At 33.6% G+C, this 19,557-nt stretch overlaps 1 protein-coding gene across 4 annotated transcripts in view; it reads right to left on the reverse strand.

The window, feature by feature from the left end:
* Window positions 1-19,557, reverse strand: part of CDH18 (cadherin 18) — a 970,896-nt gene that overhangs the window by 26,023 nt on the left and 925,316 nt on the right. For all 4 annotated transcript variants that reach the window (XM_032861903.1, XM_032861902.1, XM_032861905.1 and 1 more), the window contains 2 exons: window positions 11,816-11,937; window positions 3,580-3,697 (listed from right to left, as the gene is read on the reverse strand). In XM_032861903.1, coding sequence (XP_032717794.1) covers window positions 3,580-3,697; window positions 11,816-11,937 — 240 coding nt within the window. The remainder of the gene's footprint in view (window positions 1-3,579; window positions 3,698-11,815; window positions 11,938-19,557) is intronic.

The following is a 19,557-nucleotide window of genomic DNA, read 5'->3' on the forward strand; positions in this document are numbered from 1 at the left end:
TTTATGCTGTTAATTTTTAGGGTTTACTCTTCAAGTTTTAACATATGAAATGAAATATGAATTATAAGATCTTTTCTTATGTGTTATATTCTGCAGAGATCCCGAAGGCAAAGACTAACACAATATTTGCCAAAATGTCAGTAGTTAAACGTAAAAGACTTATGTTTATACATTGGAAAACATCTTTAATAATGAGTCCTCCTTCATTCCTAATAGTTTACTATTTTTAAGTAACTGTAGAGAAGGCTGATATTAGCAAATTATTTTTCATCAGCATTTTGACCAGGTGATTTTTATCAACTTATGCTATTTTAGTTTTTTAACCAAGAATCTAGTTTACTAATTATTGGAGTGCCTGGGTGGCAAGTCGATTAAACAACTGACTCTTGGTTGTGGCTCAGGTCCTGATCTCTGGGTGGTGGAATGAGCCCCTCCCAGGCTCCACACTCAGAAGAGAGCCTGCTTAAAACTCTCCCTCTCCCTCTGGGCTCCCCCAACCCCAGGCTCTCTTTAAAATAAATAAATAAAATCTTTAAAAATTTTTAAAAATCTAACTATCATTGCTTTTTAATTATTTTGCATTTTCTTTTTGATAGTATAAATTTCTTTCTCTTTATCTTTGAGGCTTAATAGTTTTAAACTCTCATATGATAGCATAGATTTAATTCTGTGTTTGGCTTTGGTGTTTATGTTTATCATAAGGGTCCATATACTTATATGAGTATATTCATTTTGGTATGGCTATTCCTTTTTTAATCTTGTCTCTATATAGTATTATCTGTAGCTGCCTTGTGTTTAGAGAAAAATGCATCTTTTATATGGTATCATTATTCTCCCAATGTTCCAAAGTGAGTATTTTATTTTTTTATCTATTTATTTATGTATGCATGTATTTATTTATTTATTTATTTATTTATTTATTTATTTATTTTTGGAGGCAAGGGGCAAAAGGAGAGGGAGATGGAGAGAGAGAATCTCAAGCAGACTCCACGCCCAGCATGGAGACCCACACAGGGTTCAATCTCACAACCCTGAGATCATGACCTGAGCTGAAACCAAGAGTCATACACCTAACTGACTGAGCCCAACCAGGCACTCCTAAAGTGGGTATTTTAAAAACCGTAATTTGTGGATGTAAAAACTGAAGATTGGAAAGTTAGGTGACTTGGCTTATCTAGAATAATCAAGTCTGCTTTCATAAGCACACGTTTTCAGCTATGTTTTTGAATCTTTTCTAGAAACTGTTGTTACTTATTCAAAATAAGTTTTCCTGTGTTATTTATAATTTTATCAATTCCCAATATTTTCTTAAAAATAGTCTTACACATAGATTAAAACTTCTTTATCCCTACACAACTGTCTAGAGGCCTCACATACTTGACATAGTATAGCTGGCTTAAGCATTCACTGATATGGTTAAAATAAATGTTAAAAAAATTTACATCAGTACAATAAACCCTTTTAAAAGTGTGCATATGTTTGAGGGGACCTCCTTAAAATGACTTCCCACCACTAGTGATGTCAAATCATTGAATTAAGCCATTTTGAACATACCCATGCATTAAGACCATAAATTCTAAATATAATTTTTTTAAGACTTCATCTACTTATTTATTTAACAGAGAGATAGAGAGAGAGCACAAGTAGGCAGAGCAGCAGGCAGAAAGAGAGGGAGATACAGGCTTCCTGCCAAGCAGGGAGCCTGACATGGGGCTTGATCCCAGGACCCTAAGATGATGACTGAGCTGAAGGCAGCCGCTTAACCAACTGAGCCATGCAGGCACCCCAGATATAAAATTTTTTATGAAGAACTTTCAGTCACTAAGTGGGTCTCGACAATAGTAAAATTCTCTTGTTTCTTTTAAAAATACTTTTGGAATTATACTTACATAGGTTAAATAAGTTGAATATAAAACACCTTTAAATCCAAGTCAAATCCTCATGATTGTATTATCAAATTAAAATTACTTAAAATGTAAAATAAAAACTTTATCAGGATGGGAAAAGATGGCGGGGGGGGGAACCTGGGTGGTTCAGTGGGTTAAGCCTCTGCCTTCAGCTCAGGTCATGATCTCAGACTCCTCAGATCAAGCCCTGCATCAGGCTCTCTGCTCAGTGGGGAGCCTGCTTCTCCCTCTCTCTCTGCCTTCCTCTCTGCCTACTTGTGATCTCTGTCTGTCAAATAAATAAATAAAATCTTTTAAAAAATGGCAAAAGAAACAACTGAAATATAAATATAGGGATTGAGGTATGATTTTAACTGACCAAGACAGAAAGTTGAATGCTCCCCAAATTACACAATTATCTGAAATATGGGAAATATACATTAATTTTTTTTACATATTTCCCATAGTTAATTACATTAAATATATTTAGTATCGTAGGATGGGATGTCCAAATGTATATAAATGTATAGTGATCAATTATTATAATTTATCATATAAAAACATGCACAAATATGTATTTCCATATAATATTTCATATTACATTATATTCCATATAGTATTAAATACCATAAATACTATATTCAATATAGTATTTCCATAGGCAGAGCTGATCATAAGGAAGTTAAAATGAGAGAGAAGAATAAGCAGCTTTGGATTTTCATGTAAACCATGTACAATTTGGTATCCTTGTTATGATAATTTAAAGAAGCTAAGGAAAATGGACATAATGTTTTAGTGAGTTGACATTTAGTGATATTATATATATAATATGTCTCCCTGAGGGTACAGAAAGGGAATTAAATGTTACTCCTAAATGTATCTGTCATTGTTTCTCTAACAGGATTTTGAGGCTAGTGTTAAATTCCAAATAATAACATATTCAGATAAGCATGATCAAAGATAGTTTTAGGGAAGAAGAAAGTTGATACAAATCAGAACACTGCACATATTGACTGATTTAATGCTTCCTTTATAGAAAGGTGGAATTTTACGCAACCTTGAGAAATCTACCGAACAGGGAACCTAAAACATGAGAATCTTCTCTAGTTACTAAATTATGGTGTTCTTTTTTCCTTCACACAATACAGAAGTTTAAACAAAAGCAATTCAAAATTTCCACAATATTCTGCAATTATGCATATTTTCTACCCACATTTTGAAAAATATTCATAATAACAAGAGGAAATATAATTTGTATACCACATCTTGATAGCCTTGCTAATGCAAGATGAGTTCAAACATTGCATTTCCTTTCCTAACTGTCCCTAGGACATATTTTTCATTTTTCCTAATTTAAAATTTTTCTACCTCCTAGCAATTGCAAGCAACTCTCATAAACATGTTTGTCAGCTAAGATTTCTCTTAAAATTTGCCCAAAAGCATATTACATGTACATCTCTTGTTTAAAGGGATGCTTCTGAATAAACTCAATGAAAGTTATTTGTACATATGGCTCAATTTTAAATACAAGCTATTCACAGATCATAGCACATTAACATCAAACTGACTTTGAATGCTGATTTGCAAGCTGTTCATGGGTGTGTACGCATAAAGCAAAACTGCTCAGGCCTATTCCACATGAAGTCAAAACAGATATCACATAGGTTAGAAAGTATATGTAAATCACATTCACCTTCATTGTCCTTCAGAGTGAAGTTTGGGTTTATAGATAGGCGTTCATCAAGAAAAAAGTTAAACCTTGGTCCATTTGCAAAATCGTCTTTATCAGTGGCACTGATGGTATGAATTACCTGAAAAAAAAAACAAAGACTAAATAGGAAAATTAATTTGACTTATTCCTTTGATTTTAATTATATTATAGCATTTTTAATTGCCATCATAAAAGGATTTTTAAAAGACCCCTTTATCCACCCTCAGTCTTTTAAAATTCGAGTAATAAGTGTCCCAGCTAACTGGCCTGTACTTGCATGAGATCTTAGGAAACAGGTTATGGAACAATTTATAATCATCCATGCTTTATTTTCTAGCATAGCACCAACGCTTAATTTTTTTTTTTTTTCTTTATCACCTACAGTAACTTGGGGCCAATTAACTGCAAGGTTTCGTAAGAACACCTGTTTGAGGAAACAGGAAGTATTGTTTGTACAAATATAAATATCCTAGTGTTCCTGTAGAACAGCTTTGCAGTGTATGTCGCTCTCAGTAGGTAAATGCAAAAACAGTGGAGCCATATTATTTTTACCATTTCAGGGGACCTTTGAGAGCATGACCTAGCCCCTCTATGTTAACATAGTTAAGATAAGGAATGTGAGACCCTAAAGGTTTGTGATGTGCCTCAAAACTGTTAAAATGGTAGCAGAAGCAAAACCAGACCACTCACAGTTTTATGGAATACTTCTCATTTACAGTGCTGAGAGAAAGCAATTCTAAAATTCGGACTATGCGCATCATGGAGCAGAGAAATTTAGAATATATAAATGGCTCTTCCAGGTGGCTTAAAAACAATGCAAATTCCATAGCGGTAGCCATTACACTCTTAGCAAGGAAGTATCCAAACTAATACACAAGATAATATTTTCCTCTTTAAAAAAAAAAAAAAATACTAATGCTTAGGTGTCCTTTTTCTAGCCCTTCCTTAGAGAAACTAAAAGAAAGAGAGGGAGAAGAAGCTGTAAAAAGAATGTTTCCTAGGGTGCCTGGATGGTTCAGGTGGTTAGGTGTCTGCCTTTGGCTCAGGTCATGATTCCAGGGTCCCGGGATCAAGCCCTGTACTGAGCAGGGAGCCTGCTTCTCCCTCTCTCTCTGCCCCTCCCCTGCACCCCAACCCCTCTGTTCATGTTCTCTCTCTCTCAAATAAATAAATAAAATCTTAAAAAAGAGAGTGTTTCCTGCATGTGAAATATACTGTGTTCATTTCAAAAATTGCTATGATTTCTAAAAACATCTCGTTCAATTTCATCCCATTTCAATCTTTTCCAAGTGAAATAGTATACCAATACGTACAGCAGGTAAAAGCTAAATTCCCCCATGGATTGAGTCCATTAGTCGGTCAGGGAGATGAAGATGAATGTAAAAGTACTAAGAAGGAGTCATCAGTAACCGTAGGACCAGAAAAGCATGTGTCTTCATGAAGGGGGAAGTGAAGAAAGTGCTTTAGGCTATATAGAAAGTGATCTATTTTATCCATATCTGCATAATGCTCTCTATTGCTCAGAATGTATTCTCAGCAAGAAATTTAGGTAAAAGCTTCCCCCAACCCCCACATATCCCAAGAAGTCTCTATCATTCTTCTCTTCTTAACTTCACTTCAGACTATTAATTTTAAGATGAAAAATCTACATATCTCCTTGTTGCTTTCTTTTTTGTTTAAATTACAGTTGGTCTCTGGATAAAATCTTTTTTCCCCCTTCTTATTGGCTTTGACTTGATAGTAGAATAAATTGATGGATAATCAGAAGAAATTTGACAATTTTTCTTGAGTGCATGGAAAGCTCCATGGAGTTCAGAGTGCGTGTAATCTGAGAAACATACTTACGTTCTCTACGTTTCAGGTACTTAATATTAAACTGAAATAAAAATATCAAGTTTTCAAGACTGTCTTCAGGGGTAAATGAAATAGACACACGTTTTTCTTTTTGAAAATGAATGTCCTATCTCTCCTAATCCTTGCTCATTGTCATTCTCCAATGCACAATCCTATTTTCTCGATGATACCTCATAACCTACTAACATGTTTGCAAATTCACTTCTTATTTTGGAATGTGATTTTGGAAGAGATTGGCAAAGAACAATTAACTTAAACCAACTAAATTATTTTATATTTCCTCTTATGACTTCTTTAGGACAACAATTTTCTTCCCATTTTAAATTTTTACAAACAAGTTATTCTACTTGTTAAACACTGATATAATTCATAATGTAGCTTTACTATTTTATTGTTATCTTTAGTAAAATATACTTTCCATTTTTGTACAAGTAATTTCAAATCTGAATTTACCAGGAAGCTCAGTCACGGCAAATTTGTCTTCTCAAAAACTTCTTGATCTTGTTTCCATAGCAAATAATGAGCTGATGGCTACATTTTGTTTATGAGTGAGCCATTCGTCTTGAATTCCTGCAGAATGTGCCTCATGCATCCATACTTATTCGTCTATAATGCTTCTGAAAAATACTTCCAAAAACCTAGAATGTTGCTTGGCTTTTATCTAAAACTTGGAGATATCCTCTTATCCTCTTGACGGGGAAAGGTCTATTTAATTTTTCTGTTTACTAATCACCTTTCCTTTCAGGAGAAGATAGATTTCAATTTATTGTTTCCTTAGACTTTTATTAGGAAAACCACCTCAGAAGTGAACATGTCTGTGATTTTTAAAAGATGTAAGCTTCTGGCAGATATCTAGATAAGTGCCATGTATCTGTCATCAATATTTTCTACCCTTTTGTTAGTTATGATTTATCTACACTGTGCTACATGTGCCCTCCATTTGTGTAATTTGTGGTAACTTGTGGGTGATGTACAATCCATAACAATTTATTTTCTGTCTCTCATCATTTTAACTGAACTTGGATTTTTTTCTATCTTGTGCATATTATGTAATTAGTGCATAAAGTGTTTGATTATTTTGAAAGTTCTGAGAGAAACACAGTCATAAATTTATTCTACTAAAGCGGGGAGGGAGTCCAAATTGATAGTTGGTATTTATTAATAATAACAAGCTGTAGTTTTTGGTAATGCCCATGAATAATGATTCACTTTTAGCATAAACTAATTAGAATCAATGTTGTATTTCTTTTATTAAATAAATTTATCACCCTCTTTAAATGTGTTTTCTATGGTCTGTTACTTCTTGAGTGCTTTATTAAAGGGGGAAAACATCAAAGTAGTCAGTGTCACAGATATACACAAACAATGTTAGGTAAATGAGCTAGTGCAACTAAACATTTAAATTAAAAGAATATTCTATGGAGCACATTGTATCTTATTTTCTTAAATGTAATTTAATTTTTTTTCATGTTCCAAAATTCATTGTTTATACACCATACCCAGTGTTCCATGCAATACATGCCCTCCATAATACCCACCACCAGGGTGTATCTTCTTTAAATTAATCAATGAATTTGCTTTATAATATAATCTCAAGTCGGATCATACATTTATTTAATAATAACACTAATTTCTGTTGGTTCAATGAGTTGATCTTTGTAAAATCTTTTTTTTTTTTTTAAGATTTATTTATTTATTTATTTGACAGAGAGAAAGTAGGCAGAGAGTCAGGCAGAGAGAGAGGGGGAAGCAGGCTCCGCATTGAGCAGAAAGCCCTATGTGGGGCTCGATCCCAGGACCCTGAGATTATGACCCGAGCTGAAGGCAGTGGCTTAATCCACTGAGCCACCCAGGCACCCCTGATCTTTATAAAATCTTGGTGTAAAATCTCTACTGATCAAGGTACTTTTTTCATACAAAGTTTATTGTTAATAAGTGGACCTGATGGAGGTAGGTTGGTGTTAGGTAATATAATTTTCTATGATAAATGTTATGTTTCCTAAGTTTACTTTGTAATGAAACACACACACACACACACACACACAGGGCAAAGTCAATATCAGTAAGATAGAAAGAATTCCCGTCATTTATATTTCCATTTCTATGGGTAGACCCATCTCATTTATTATGAATTCACTTTACTTCGGGAATTGACTTCAAATTTCATGTATGCATGGTTTTCTTCTTAATATTTCTTTCATGCAGGGTAGTTAAAATATATATGTATATATATACATATATATATATATATATAGAGAGAGAGAGAGAGAGAGATAGAGAGAGAGATCTCTATATATTTTTTACAGAATGGGAAAATTTATTAAGTCAGAGAAATATATTGTTGCAGTTCAGGTATATTGATACCCGATTCAAGGTGAACTCTGCTCTTATAGGTGGTTTAAACTTCTGCTTCACAAAAGACACCATTCTCTTCCATGGCCACATGCTGTTATATTTAGACACAAAGCATCCATAATATAGATGCCTGTAATTCTAAAAGCAATTGTTACAGAAAGAGGAGACATTGTACAGCTGGGCTGTACAAATATGCTTCAGAAAACCTATTTCAACAAATCATTATTTAAATAGAGTTCCCTATTCCTACTCTGTATCAAAACACACAAAGTTTCTCCAGAAATGCTACAAACGTAAGGTTAAATGAACCAAAGGCAGCAAAATTAAAGAATAGAAAGATTCAGACCATTTCCCTTGTAATAGGTTAATCATACAAATTGACCACACAGATTGACAATGGTTTGTTTAAATAAGGGTATAATAAATATATTTTCAAATGGCTTTTCATTACCTCAGTAAAAAGTTTTAATTCATTTTGGTGAAACAAATGTTTAGAGAAACAGATACTTAAGCAATATAAAGAACCCAAGTATCTTAATGTGACTTCTAAAATCATACAATATTAAAGATAGCAATGATGCTAACTATGAATACAGTTTTTAAAGGATAATAGCCATAATCACATAAATAAATCTATATACATTAGATTTTAAGGGTGTTAAGTCTAGTGATTGTTTTCTGAAAACAGTAACAGTTCTCTGAAGAAAAGGAAAATACTATCTAAAAGGCTAAGGGGAGCCAGAAGATAAAGATATATTTTTATCACAAATTTAGACTTCTCTACAAAATGGAATGGCTTCTCATGCCCGAGGAGAATAAAATAATCCACATTTAAAGGAATTTGAGACTCATCTAGTCATATACTCAAAATTTCAGGCTTGGAAGCTCCCTAAAATTCTGACAATTTTCTTTATTTTAGAGATGAAGAAAGCATTTGTCGATGTCGCATAAATCATTTCTTAGAAATGCTATGAAGCTTAGGTCTTCAGTGCGGAGGGTAAAACAGAAGGACCCAGGCTAGCAAGTTGGCACTGACAGGAGAGGATGACCTGGAGAGAATGCATGAATAAGCTTTCTTGGAATCAAGAGGTCAATGGAAAAGGTCAGGGTCACTGGCCAATATGGAGAGAGTGCAATCTAGAAATCTAATACCAGTGTTTTAGATTTAGAAACACATGTGAACATTCACAGGAGAAAAATCAAGAACAAGGACAGAGTGTTATTTGCCCAAATTTCAGTGCTTTTACCTGCAAAGGTGGCTAGGACTAGCAAGTATGTATTGTTCCCAATACAGCATCTCACTCTATCCTAAAAATTTTGAAATTACCTTGAAGTTAAAAAAAAAAAAAAAAAGAAAGAAAGAAAGAGAAAAAGAAATGTATTACCTAAAAAGAGAATATCTAAAAATGGTTGATGCAATTATTAGCTTAAGTTTGGATTTTAAGTCTGTATCACATTCAAATGATTTAATTTTGAATTCTCTGAATAACCTATGGATCAAAGAAACCAAGATTCTGTAGGGATTATATCCTTGATCGATTCTGATATTAAAGTTATGTCTTATCATAAAAAGAGTAGAAAACAAATTTCCCTTTTTGTCCTTTTCAATACAATGTATTTTCACTATTATTCTATTTAAATATTTTTCATTTTTATTGCTTAAGTGATTCTTAGCTTATTTAGGTGTCCTTATTTCCAATGGATTTTTTTAGCAATATTTTTTTTTCCCTAGCAATACTTTTGAATTGGTATCTCACTTTATTTGTTTATTTATTTATTTATTTATTTATTTATTGTCATACAGAAAATAATGAAGCCAACCAATCCTGTTCAAATTATTAAAACTTGCTTTGTGGCCCTGACACAACTGAAATAGGCTTCGGTAAATAAATCATTAGATATTTGTACTGAAAAGTTCCTTCCTGCTTTTGACATGGTGGTACGGAAAAATGCTTAAGCTTCTGAAGTGATCATCTCAATATATTGCATAATATATATTAATATATTAACTGTTACATAACATAATATAATATAATACAATACATAATCTGTATTACTTTTGGATACAATTCTCATTCACTTTTTCCTTATATTTTCTAATTTTCTTATGGGCAATGAATATGAAAAAAACAGTTTTCCATTTATATCTACACAAATACCTCCTCAGAAAGTATTAAAACATAAACAATGATTACTTTAGCACATCATTGGTTGTTCTTTCTACAAAAATACATGGGCAGTGCTTCTCAGTACTATAATTTAAGACAAACTTTAAAATGAATTAAAGTAGTTTTGGATGGGGGTGCCTGGGTGGCTCAGTCTGTTCAGAGTCTGATTCTTGACTTTGGCTCAGGTCACAATCTCAGGGTTGTGAGATCAAGTCCGATGTTCTGCTCTATGTAGGTGTAGAGCTTGCTTAACATTTTCTCTCTCTGTTTCTGTGTGTCTGTCTCTCCCTCTGCCCTTTCCCCCCTCCAAATTTTTTTTGAAATATAAAGTAGTTTTGGATGAACAGTCATTCTAGTTTGCCAAAAACAGTAAAAGGGACCATCTGACTCCAATGGACCTAGACCTTTTCCATCTCTCTAGATCCACCTGTGACAGACTTTATTTTTATGGTTATTTTGTACATTTTTTTAAAGATGTTATTTATTTATATGACAGAGAGAGACACAGCGAGAGAGGGAACACATGCAGGGGGAGTGGGAGAGGGAGAGGAGCAGGCTTCCCACTGAGCAGGGAGCCCTGATGTGGGGCTCCATCCCAGGACCCTGGGATCATGACCAGAGCCAAAGGCAGACGCTTAATTACTGAGCCACCCAGGCACCCCTACCTGTGACAGACTTTAAAGTGCTCCTCATGGAATCCATGCCTCCCCATAGTCCCTTCTTCATTAAGTCTGGGTGTGACCTGTGATTTGCTTCTGACCAACAGAATATGGCAAAAGTTTTGATACATCCTTCACCTGATGACATTACATTTTACAAGACTATTTTCTAACAGACTTTACAGATCTCTCCTTACTTGTTTGATGAAATGGCTATTGAGGAAACCCATACATATAGCAAGAAACTGTGGGTGGGATATTGAAACTCCAGGAAACATCAAAAATCCTAAAGCTCTGAGGTTTATAGTTGAAAGAAATGTAATGCTACCAATAACTAGGTGTGCTTAGAAGAGATTTCAAGCCTCAAGTAAGAACTTGATCCTTATTGAAACCTTGACTGCAGTCTTATGAGACCCCTGCAAAGATCAAACTAAGCCATGAGCAGACATCTGACCTATAGAAACTCTGGGATCACAAATAAGTATTGTGTGAAGCTGCTAAGTTTGTGTAATTTGTTACAAAGCAGAAAAAACAAAACAAAACAAACAAAAAAACACAAATGTGTGTCCCCTTTCAGACTTCTCCTTTCTTTATGTGCCACAGCCACACTGGGCTTCCCTCAGAACTGCCATGCTCTTTTAGCTAGCTGCCATGCTCCATCCAAACTCATGACCCCCGTTCAAGGTCTTTTCTGCTTCTTCTGCTGTCCCCATGTTCTTAATACATATAGACCCTTTCTGTTGTTCCAACCTAATCATCTCTTAGTACCAATATTACTCAATGGTCACTCACATGTCACTCCTGCAGGCCTTCCAAAATGGACCACATCAGTCCATTCTCCATAACCTTGTCTCAAAGCTTCATTAGTACAAGAAAGTTCACAATTTCCTCCTCATTTAATACAGGGCTTCACACAAAGCATTCAATATAATTTTATTGGTATGATGAAAGTATGCATGAATGAGTTCATTTTTAGATTTATATTTGGGTTCTGGAGAAAATTTTTTTTCAACGATTCTCAAAAAAATCTATTTGGTACTTAGAATAAAGCTTTATAACATTATTTTCAACTGAGCACAAAAATAACATTGAAGGATTTTGAGGATTATACCCAAAAATAATAGAAATAGAGCTGCTTGTTTTTCTTCCAGTCCAATGATAGGAAGGAAACAATTAACTTACCTGGCCAGGCTTTGAATTTTCACAGACAACAATATCATATTCCCTGGCAAGTTCGGGTGGATTGTCATTGACATCCAGAACTCTAATACCCACTGTGACATGGCTCAGCAAACCAGGATTGTCTGCAAAACACACAGGAATTTATTTAGTATTTCCATGCACATTTTAGAGGCTTGGTTTAAAACAAATCTCCTTAATACTGTAGCTTGTCACTAGCTCCATATGCTGCAACAGGACTTTTGGCAAAGGGCAACTTTATGATGGCACTCTTTGCTAGAATTCATTAACTTACAGAAAAATGAAAAACGAACACCAAGGCATGACCTGCATGCTAAAATGATTATTTGTCATACCAAGGAAATTACATGTTACTCAGGAACTGGAGTGAGAGAAAGTTGTCAGAATTCATTGTATGCTGTCAGAGTCCAAGGGATGAACAATTGGTTTCATCATTAATCTAAGAAAAGCATAGCAGTTGGTTCAAAAAAAAAATTACATAATCTTTAAAAAAAGTTTGAGTTTTTAAATTTAAATAAATTTGGTGGAAATTTAAAAATTGCCATTTTTGCACAAAGAATAATTTTATTCTTATAGAAAAATTCATGCAGTGTGGGATGTTAAGTCATACTTGGGGAGAAATAATAATTGAAATCAGAACTTTTCATAGAATTAATATATAACTCTGGTAGATTTCAAAATATTATAACTAACACCTTAAAATATTTCTTAAACACAGTCTTCCCATTTTTCAGCAATTTTGCTAATTCTGAGATGTAAGGAAAAGGCAAATGTTCAGTTTATTTTACAAGTTAAAGCTATACATGCAGAATTAATAACAGGAAAATTAAATATAAATATTTTTATTACTGATGTTTTTGTCATTAATTTTTAAAAGTCCAAAATTAATGTTAAATAGACTAATTTTTAAAAGGATTAATGAAACAAAAGATAAATTCTAGATAAATTTATCAGTTTATCAAAGTCGAATATGAGACGGTATATTCGAAAAAAGGGGGTATGGATATACATAGACATATATAGATGATACTAACACTAATAAGAACATGGATGGAATAAAAAATGCCGTAGGTGTCTCCAAAAGGAATAGAAAATCTGAGGAGTACTATAGTAATTAAAGAAAATCAAATTTCATTTAAAACATAATTTTTCTAAAGCAAAAAAAAAAAAAAAATCAGGTCTGGGTTATTTTACCTAAAGTTAAAGAAACAGGTAATTTCATTCCTAAACATCTTTTTCCCAGAAAATGGAGGAAGGAGGAAATACTGAAAAGTGTGTTTTCTTTGGCTTATGACCTGTTGATATCAATACCAGACATTCTCACTCACGAGATACTTTACATGTAAATAGCCTAAACAAAATGATAGCAAACCCATTCCACTGTTGCGTTAAAAAAACAAAACAAACAAACAAACAAAAAAACTATCTTTATCAGTTTAGTTCCACACTTGCTTCATTTAGCATTAAAGGAAGGAAGCAACAAAGGGAAGGAAGGAAGATACAAAGGAAGAAACGAGGAAGGACATTTTTAAAAGGGTAAAAATTATTCACATGTTTAATGAATTGAAGGATGGAAAAACAAAAGTAATTAAAGGATGGACATACAGAAAAACAAAGAAATAGGATGTAATAGCCATACATGATAAACTCAATGAAACCTAGCAAAACAAACAAAAAAGACCAAAAACAAAAAATCTCAGCAAATAAGTAGAAATGTGCTTTCTCCAACTGATTAAGGGTACATCAAACAACCAACAACAAAACTACAGTGTACATTATTCTTAATGGTGAAAAACTAACTAAAGTTAATTAACAGAGCTATAAGAAAGCTATAAATAAATCTACCAAAGGATGTGAAAGACCTATATGCAGAACATTTTACTGAAATGTTGTATAAGTTGAGTTTTAGACTTCGTTAAAGAAATTAAGAGCTGTATCATGTGCGTGGTTAGAAAGATACAATATCACAAATAAAACCAACCCTTCTGAATTGATGTGTGTATTCAATGTAATCTGTTGCAAATCCCAATGTCCATAGAATTAAAAGTTGATTCTAAAATTTTAAGTACTTAGATTATTTAGCGTGTATGGAAAATGACAATAAAGCATACTTGCTGTGCAATTTACCAAGGCTTATTATATGGTATTTGTGGCCTTACTCTTGCCAGAATATAAACATATCTCTTCTACTCTAAATGTCATCTATGATTTTTTTCATGTATTCCTGTGTTTCCCAACTAGGCACTTGCTCACCTTTTCAGAGCAGACAAAGTAATCTGTTCTAGAAGCCTGAGACAAGAATAATTTTATTGGCTCTAATCATTAGTATCAGCAGCCTTAATTGTACCTGAGTAAATTTCCCTCTGTTCATTTTCTGAGCAAGCAGAATTAGAAGCAACCTTAGTGAAGTTAGGAAAGAAAGGTAAAGAAAGCAAAAACCTGTTTTGTAGAAGATTCTGGAAAGACTACATCTTGAAGAAAGGCTAGAATAAAAGAACAGCTAGGCATCTGACCACATTCAACATTTTGCCTTCTCATTGTCCCCACTTGTCTTGCTCCTGCTGAACTCTGGACTGGAATGGCCTTCCACTATTCCATACTGGGGTACAGAGACTCAATGCTTCTAGATGGAAATAGATCCTATGTTGATCGAATATTATTTTATTACTCCAATGTATAATTACTCTTCCATAACTTACTGATTAAAAGCACAGTGTTCAGCATCAGACAAATGCCGGTTTGTCTGTAGACCTACTACCCTTAGGTGTTCTGTGGGGGAAGCTGAACTGAATTTAACCTTGGTGCAGTTGCGACTAAATATCCTTGTGCCATGTCCTGCCTGGCACAACCGCAGGAGGTACTGATGAAGAGTTAGGAAAAACAGAATGTTGGAGTAAGCTTACTGTCATTACCAATGGAAATTGAATACATGCGGTCTATTTACTAAGAGTAGTATGATGTCTAAAAACTGTGCCTTTTTTGGGACGCCTGGATGGCTCAGTTGGCTAAGCAGCTGCCTTCGGTTCAGGTCATGGTCCCAGCGTCCTGGGATCAAGTCCCACATTGGGCTCCTTGCTCAGCAGGGAGCCTGCTTCTCCCTCTGACTCTGCCTGCCTCTCTGTCTGCCTGTGCTCTCTCGCTCTCTCTCTGACCAATAAAAACCCAAACAAACAAACAAACAAAAAAAAAAACTGTGCCTTTAATTCCCAATAGTTAGAAGCTGAAAACCCACTATGGCTTTGTATCCTCCGGCAGTCTAACCTGCCTGCATTCTGGTATTTTCTGTTTAATAACTAGATAATTCTAAATTAGCAACTGGCAAGTTCTTTTGGGTTTCTCTTCTTTCCCACAACCATCCGGTTAGGATGTTACCCTTTTAATGAGAATAACTTTATCTATAAAATGTAAACATTTTCAAGTGTGTTGGAAGCATTTTCTTCTGTTCTTGAAGTTCTTAATGAAACATTTCTATTACTGCTATTGTTACTTTTATCTTTATGCTTTATTTCTAGCAATCAGGTTTTTTTTTTTTTTAATTGGGGTATAACTGACATACAATATTATATTGGTTTCAGGGGTACAAGAACAACAAAGTGATTTGGCAATTACATACATTACAAAATGCTCACCGTGGTAAGTGTTGTTACCATGTGTCATCATAGTTATTATAATATTACTGATTACATTACCCAGGCTTCACTTTTCATACCTGCCACTTATTTATTATATAATTGGAAGTTTGTATTTCATCCATTCATCTGTATTGCCTACCCATCCTTCTGCACACCTCCTTCCTTTCTGGCAAACGTCATTTTTTTCTCTGTATTTATGAATCTGTTTCTGTTTTTCTTTGTTTGTTTAATTTTAAATATTTTTGAGGGCAGAGTAAATAAAATATATTGCAATTAGACAAATTTAAATATGAATCCGCTTTCTGGCCCTCTAGAAACATGAAATTTGGAAAGTAATTTATTATTTCTATGACTTCACTACTTAATCTGCAATGAGTTATTTGACTTGGCAAATTGTGTTTTTGAGAAACAATTAAGGAAATTATGTAAATTTGAATCCTTTCTGAAGATCAAAAACAGAACAGAAGCAAAAACAAAACACACAGCATGCTGGCAGTCCGATGCATGTGATTTCTAGCAGAAGCTACACTATTTAAAAATCATCCATGTTTTACCCAATACCAATGTGAAAGCAGCTCACATTAGCTGAGTGCCCTCTATGCAGATAGTGATGCAGTGAAAGTATTGGTATATGTCATTCTGTGCAATTGCAAGTTTGTTGCTATGATATTAGAGGATTCTCCATGACTGAGAAAGAACCCATTTTATCCAGTAAGCTCATTTGAAAAGTATGTTACATGCATGCCACTAGGATGGGCTCTAGAGAACACAGAATGGTGAAATATACCACTGCAGTAGATTCCCGACTATCAATACAGAATGAAGAAAACAAATTAAATATTAATGTTTTTCCAATTTGTTTTCTTCAAAATTGTGACTTAAGTGTTCAATTTATTTCCATCCCAAAGTCGTTATGACTTAAATATTTCCCTCCTAACTCTAAATCATGACCATTGGTATATGTAATACAGTTTACTAGGGAATGCAGTAGATTTCTAATCTAAATATTCATATTCTGAATTTAGTATTAACTACTTTTAAATATATAAATTTAGACTAGTATAAATTTTCTTATCTATAAAATGTGGATTATTTTCCTCAAAATGTGCTTCCATTCTTTTCTTTATAAAAATTCAGTCAAAATGAAAAACTTCATATGTTACAACAGTAAATTGCAGTGATTGTAATTTAATTAAATAATCACATTTATATTTGTCTATGATTCATAAATGTCCATGCATATGAGGATGTTTCCAACTGTGTGTTACAAATGTGTTTATGTTGGTTGTTGTTGTTGTTGTTTTTTTCCTGGTCTGTGTTTTTTTGATTTCTATTAAAAGTTTCTTTGGTTTCTAAAAAAACCAAACAGAACTTTTATGAATCATTCCTGTGAACTGAAACTAGACCTTTTAAAATGCTAGGCTAATATTTTGTTTATTAACAAATGTGTTTCTAATATTTCCTTTAATAAATAAATATATAAAAATAAATTTTGTAAACCAGTGTTCAGATGAAACTGAAATTTTTAAAGACTTATTTATTTATTTTATAAAAGAGGTGGGGCAGAGAGAGAGAGAGAGAGAATCCTGAAGCAGACTCCCCACTGAGTGTGGGGCCCGGCATGCGGCTTGATCTCACCACATGGAGATTATGAGCTGAAAAGCAATCAAGGACCAGCCACTTAACTGACTGAGCCACCAAGGCGTCCCTGAAAATTTTCATTTGGCATATTTTGTTTTGAAATGAGAGCGTTTTGCTATTTTTAACTAGTATTTTGAAATTTTGTACATAAAAGTCATATATTATTTTAGGCAAAAAAGTAAGATAAAATAACTAATAAATAATTGATACTCCTTACTAATATGAGTGTTTAATCTATTTAAGAACTGTTTTATGGATAAAACCATCACAATGCCTTGTACAAGCATGGTGTGCTGCAAATGTTCTTTTTCCTCTCCCCTCTCTCTTTTTTGTGTCTTGTATAAATGTTGAGAAACCAAATATTGTATTCAAAATAATTTGTTATAATGGATAAGTAAGAATTCATATCTGGTATGTAATCGATTAATTCTTAAATATTTCTTTCTTCTTGCCAGATAAAAAGGTTTAAAATAAAACATTCTATGACATTTGTAAGATACATTGAACTGACCCTGTACATTTTAGATCACCTACTTATTTTATAGTAGTTCTGGTAGTTGTCCAGAAGCTCTTTCAAAAATTATCAAGTATTTAGAAACACACCACCCCAAACTCAATATATTTATGTGATTTTTTTTTTTGTCAGTTTGCTGTATAAAATTTTATTAATGGCCCAGTCATCATGAAGAACTCACTCTGAAGTGAATTACCTAAAAGGAGTTTCAACTTTTTTGCGGTATTTTTTTTTTCCTCCTTACCCATAAATCCTCCCAGAATTCCCCAAATGTCTTAGTAGTTATGCCTGAAACTAACATAAGTGGGAAGCCTCAAAAGTTTAAATTGGGCTTTTGATTTTAGGAATAAACCCTGTTTTATTCTTTAAGTTAGAACCACAAAGTCAAAGTAATTCACCTCTAAATGAAATTAATTACATCAGGACGATGTATTTGCTAATAATTATGAAAAAAAGTGAAAAATAGTTTTAAAAATCTGTTAAAATTGGCCCATTCAATTGCATGAAAGAACCTAACAAACACACCACTTATTTTCTAATTTTTGTGATAATTCAGAGTTTTTACACATATTTTATGTCTTAGTCTATTCATCTACAGTGTTTCTGATATCGAGTTTTCATCCTTATTGAGTCCCCACAAATTCAGCTTGTGACCAACTGTCATGCTATCCTTCAAACTACATTTACAATCATATTTTTTATGCTGCCAGAAACTCACTAATAGAATGGACCATCATTTTGCATTTTGGGGGTGGTAAGGAATGTGAGGATAATAAATTTTTTTCTTATCTGATACAGTCAGCATATGAAAGTGGTTTTGTTAATTTCAGAAAAATAACTAACATAAGACATCATGAATGAAATACCCTAATGTTTAATAGTTCAGCAATCTCAGCTCTGGTATAGAAATAAGGCCTTATTTCTGAGAATGAATCTGCTGCTGCTTGGGGTTCAACATCACCGTTCTTTAAAAAAAAATCAGGGGCACCTGGGTGGCTCAGTGGGTTAAAGCCTCTGCCTTCAGCTCAGGTCATGATCCTGGGGTCCTGGGATCAAGCCCCACATTGGGCTCTCTGCTAGGCAGGGAGCCTGCTTCCCTCTCTCTCTGCCTGCCTCTCTGCCTACTTGTGATCTCTGTCTGTCAAATAAATTAAAAAAAAAAAAAAAGTTTAAATAAAAAAAAAAAAAATCATACTCACTGCATTGATATTAGGCCCCAAATTTATTCCAAGTGAAGGAAGAACAACAGTTTAAGCACAGTAGCATTTTAATGAAATTCCCTGAAATATTATAATAGTCTTACTTTTCTCCTAAATTGCAACACTTTTTTTTTTTTTGAAGCTAAAATCACTTCTATCAAGTCTTAGGAAAACTTAAGCTTGAACTACATAAATCCTGATTCCATTATGCACATCTATGACATTCTTTGTGTAACATTTAAATAAATTAAATAATTACAAAGATAAGGTTAGCAGGTTTTGAAATAGAATTTAAGAAAATAAACTTTAGGTTTGGGCCAGAAATAGCACCTGATACCAGACTAACCTGTGTTATAAATGACTATAAAACTGAAATTATATGAAGATACTCTTCTCATACTTGGGCAAACAGACGCTGAAGAACTATGCTCCTTGAGAGGAAAGAGACCCATAAGCTGAGTGCAAGATCTCCTCCAGCTTTGATTACGTTCATTATAACCCTGGGTGATACATTCCAGGAAGGAAAGGCTGGTTGTTTAACATTTAAAAAGCAGTGAATATAATTCGCCGCATGCACACAATTATGTTGAGAGATGCGGAAAATTATAATAAAACATAACACCATATTTGATTTAAAGATGAGAAAAAAAGCACAAGTAAAGTAACAAAGGAAGAGACTTCCTCAACCTGAATAATTGTACAACAAAAACCTCTAACTGTCATACTTACAAGTGAAAG

Source organism: Lontra canadensis, unplaced genomic scaffold, assembly GCF_010015895.1.
Source record: "Lontra canadensis isolate GAN:19392208 unplaced genomic scaffold, GSC_riverotter_1.0 scaffold22, whole genome shotgun sequence".
Classification (NCBI taxonomy): domain Eukaryota; kingdom Metazoa; phylum Chordata; class Mammalia; order Carnivora; family Mustelidae; genus Lontra; species Lontra canadensis.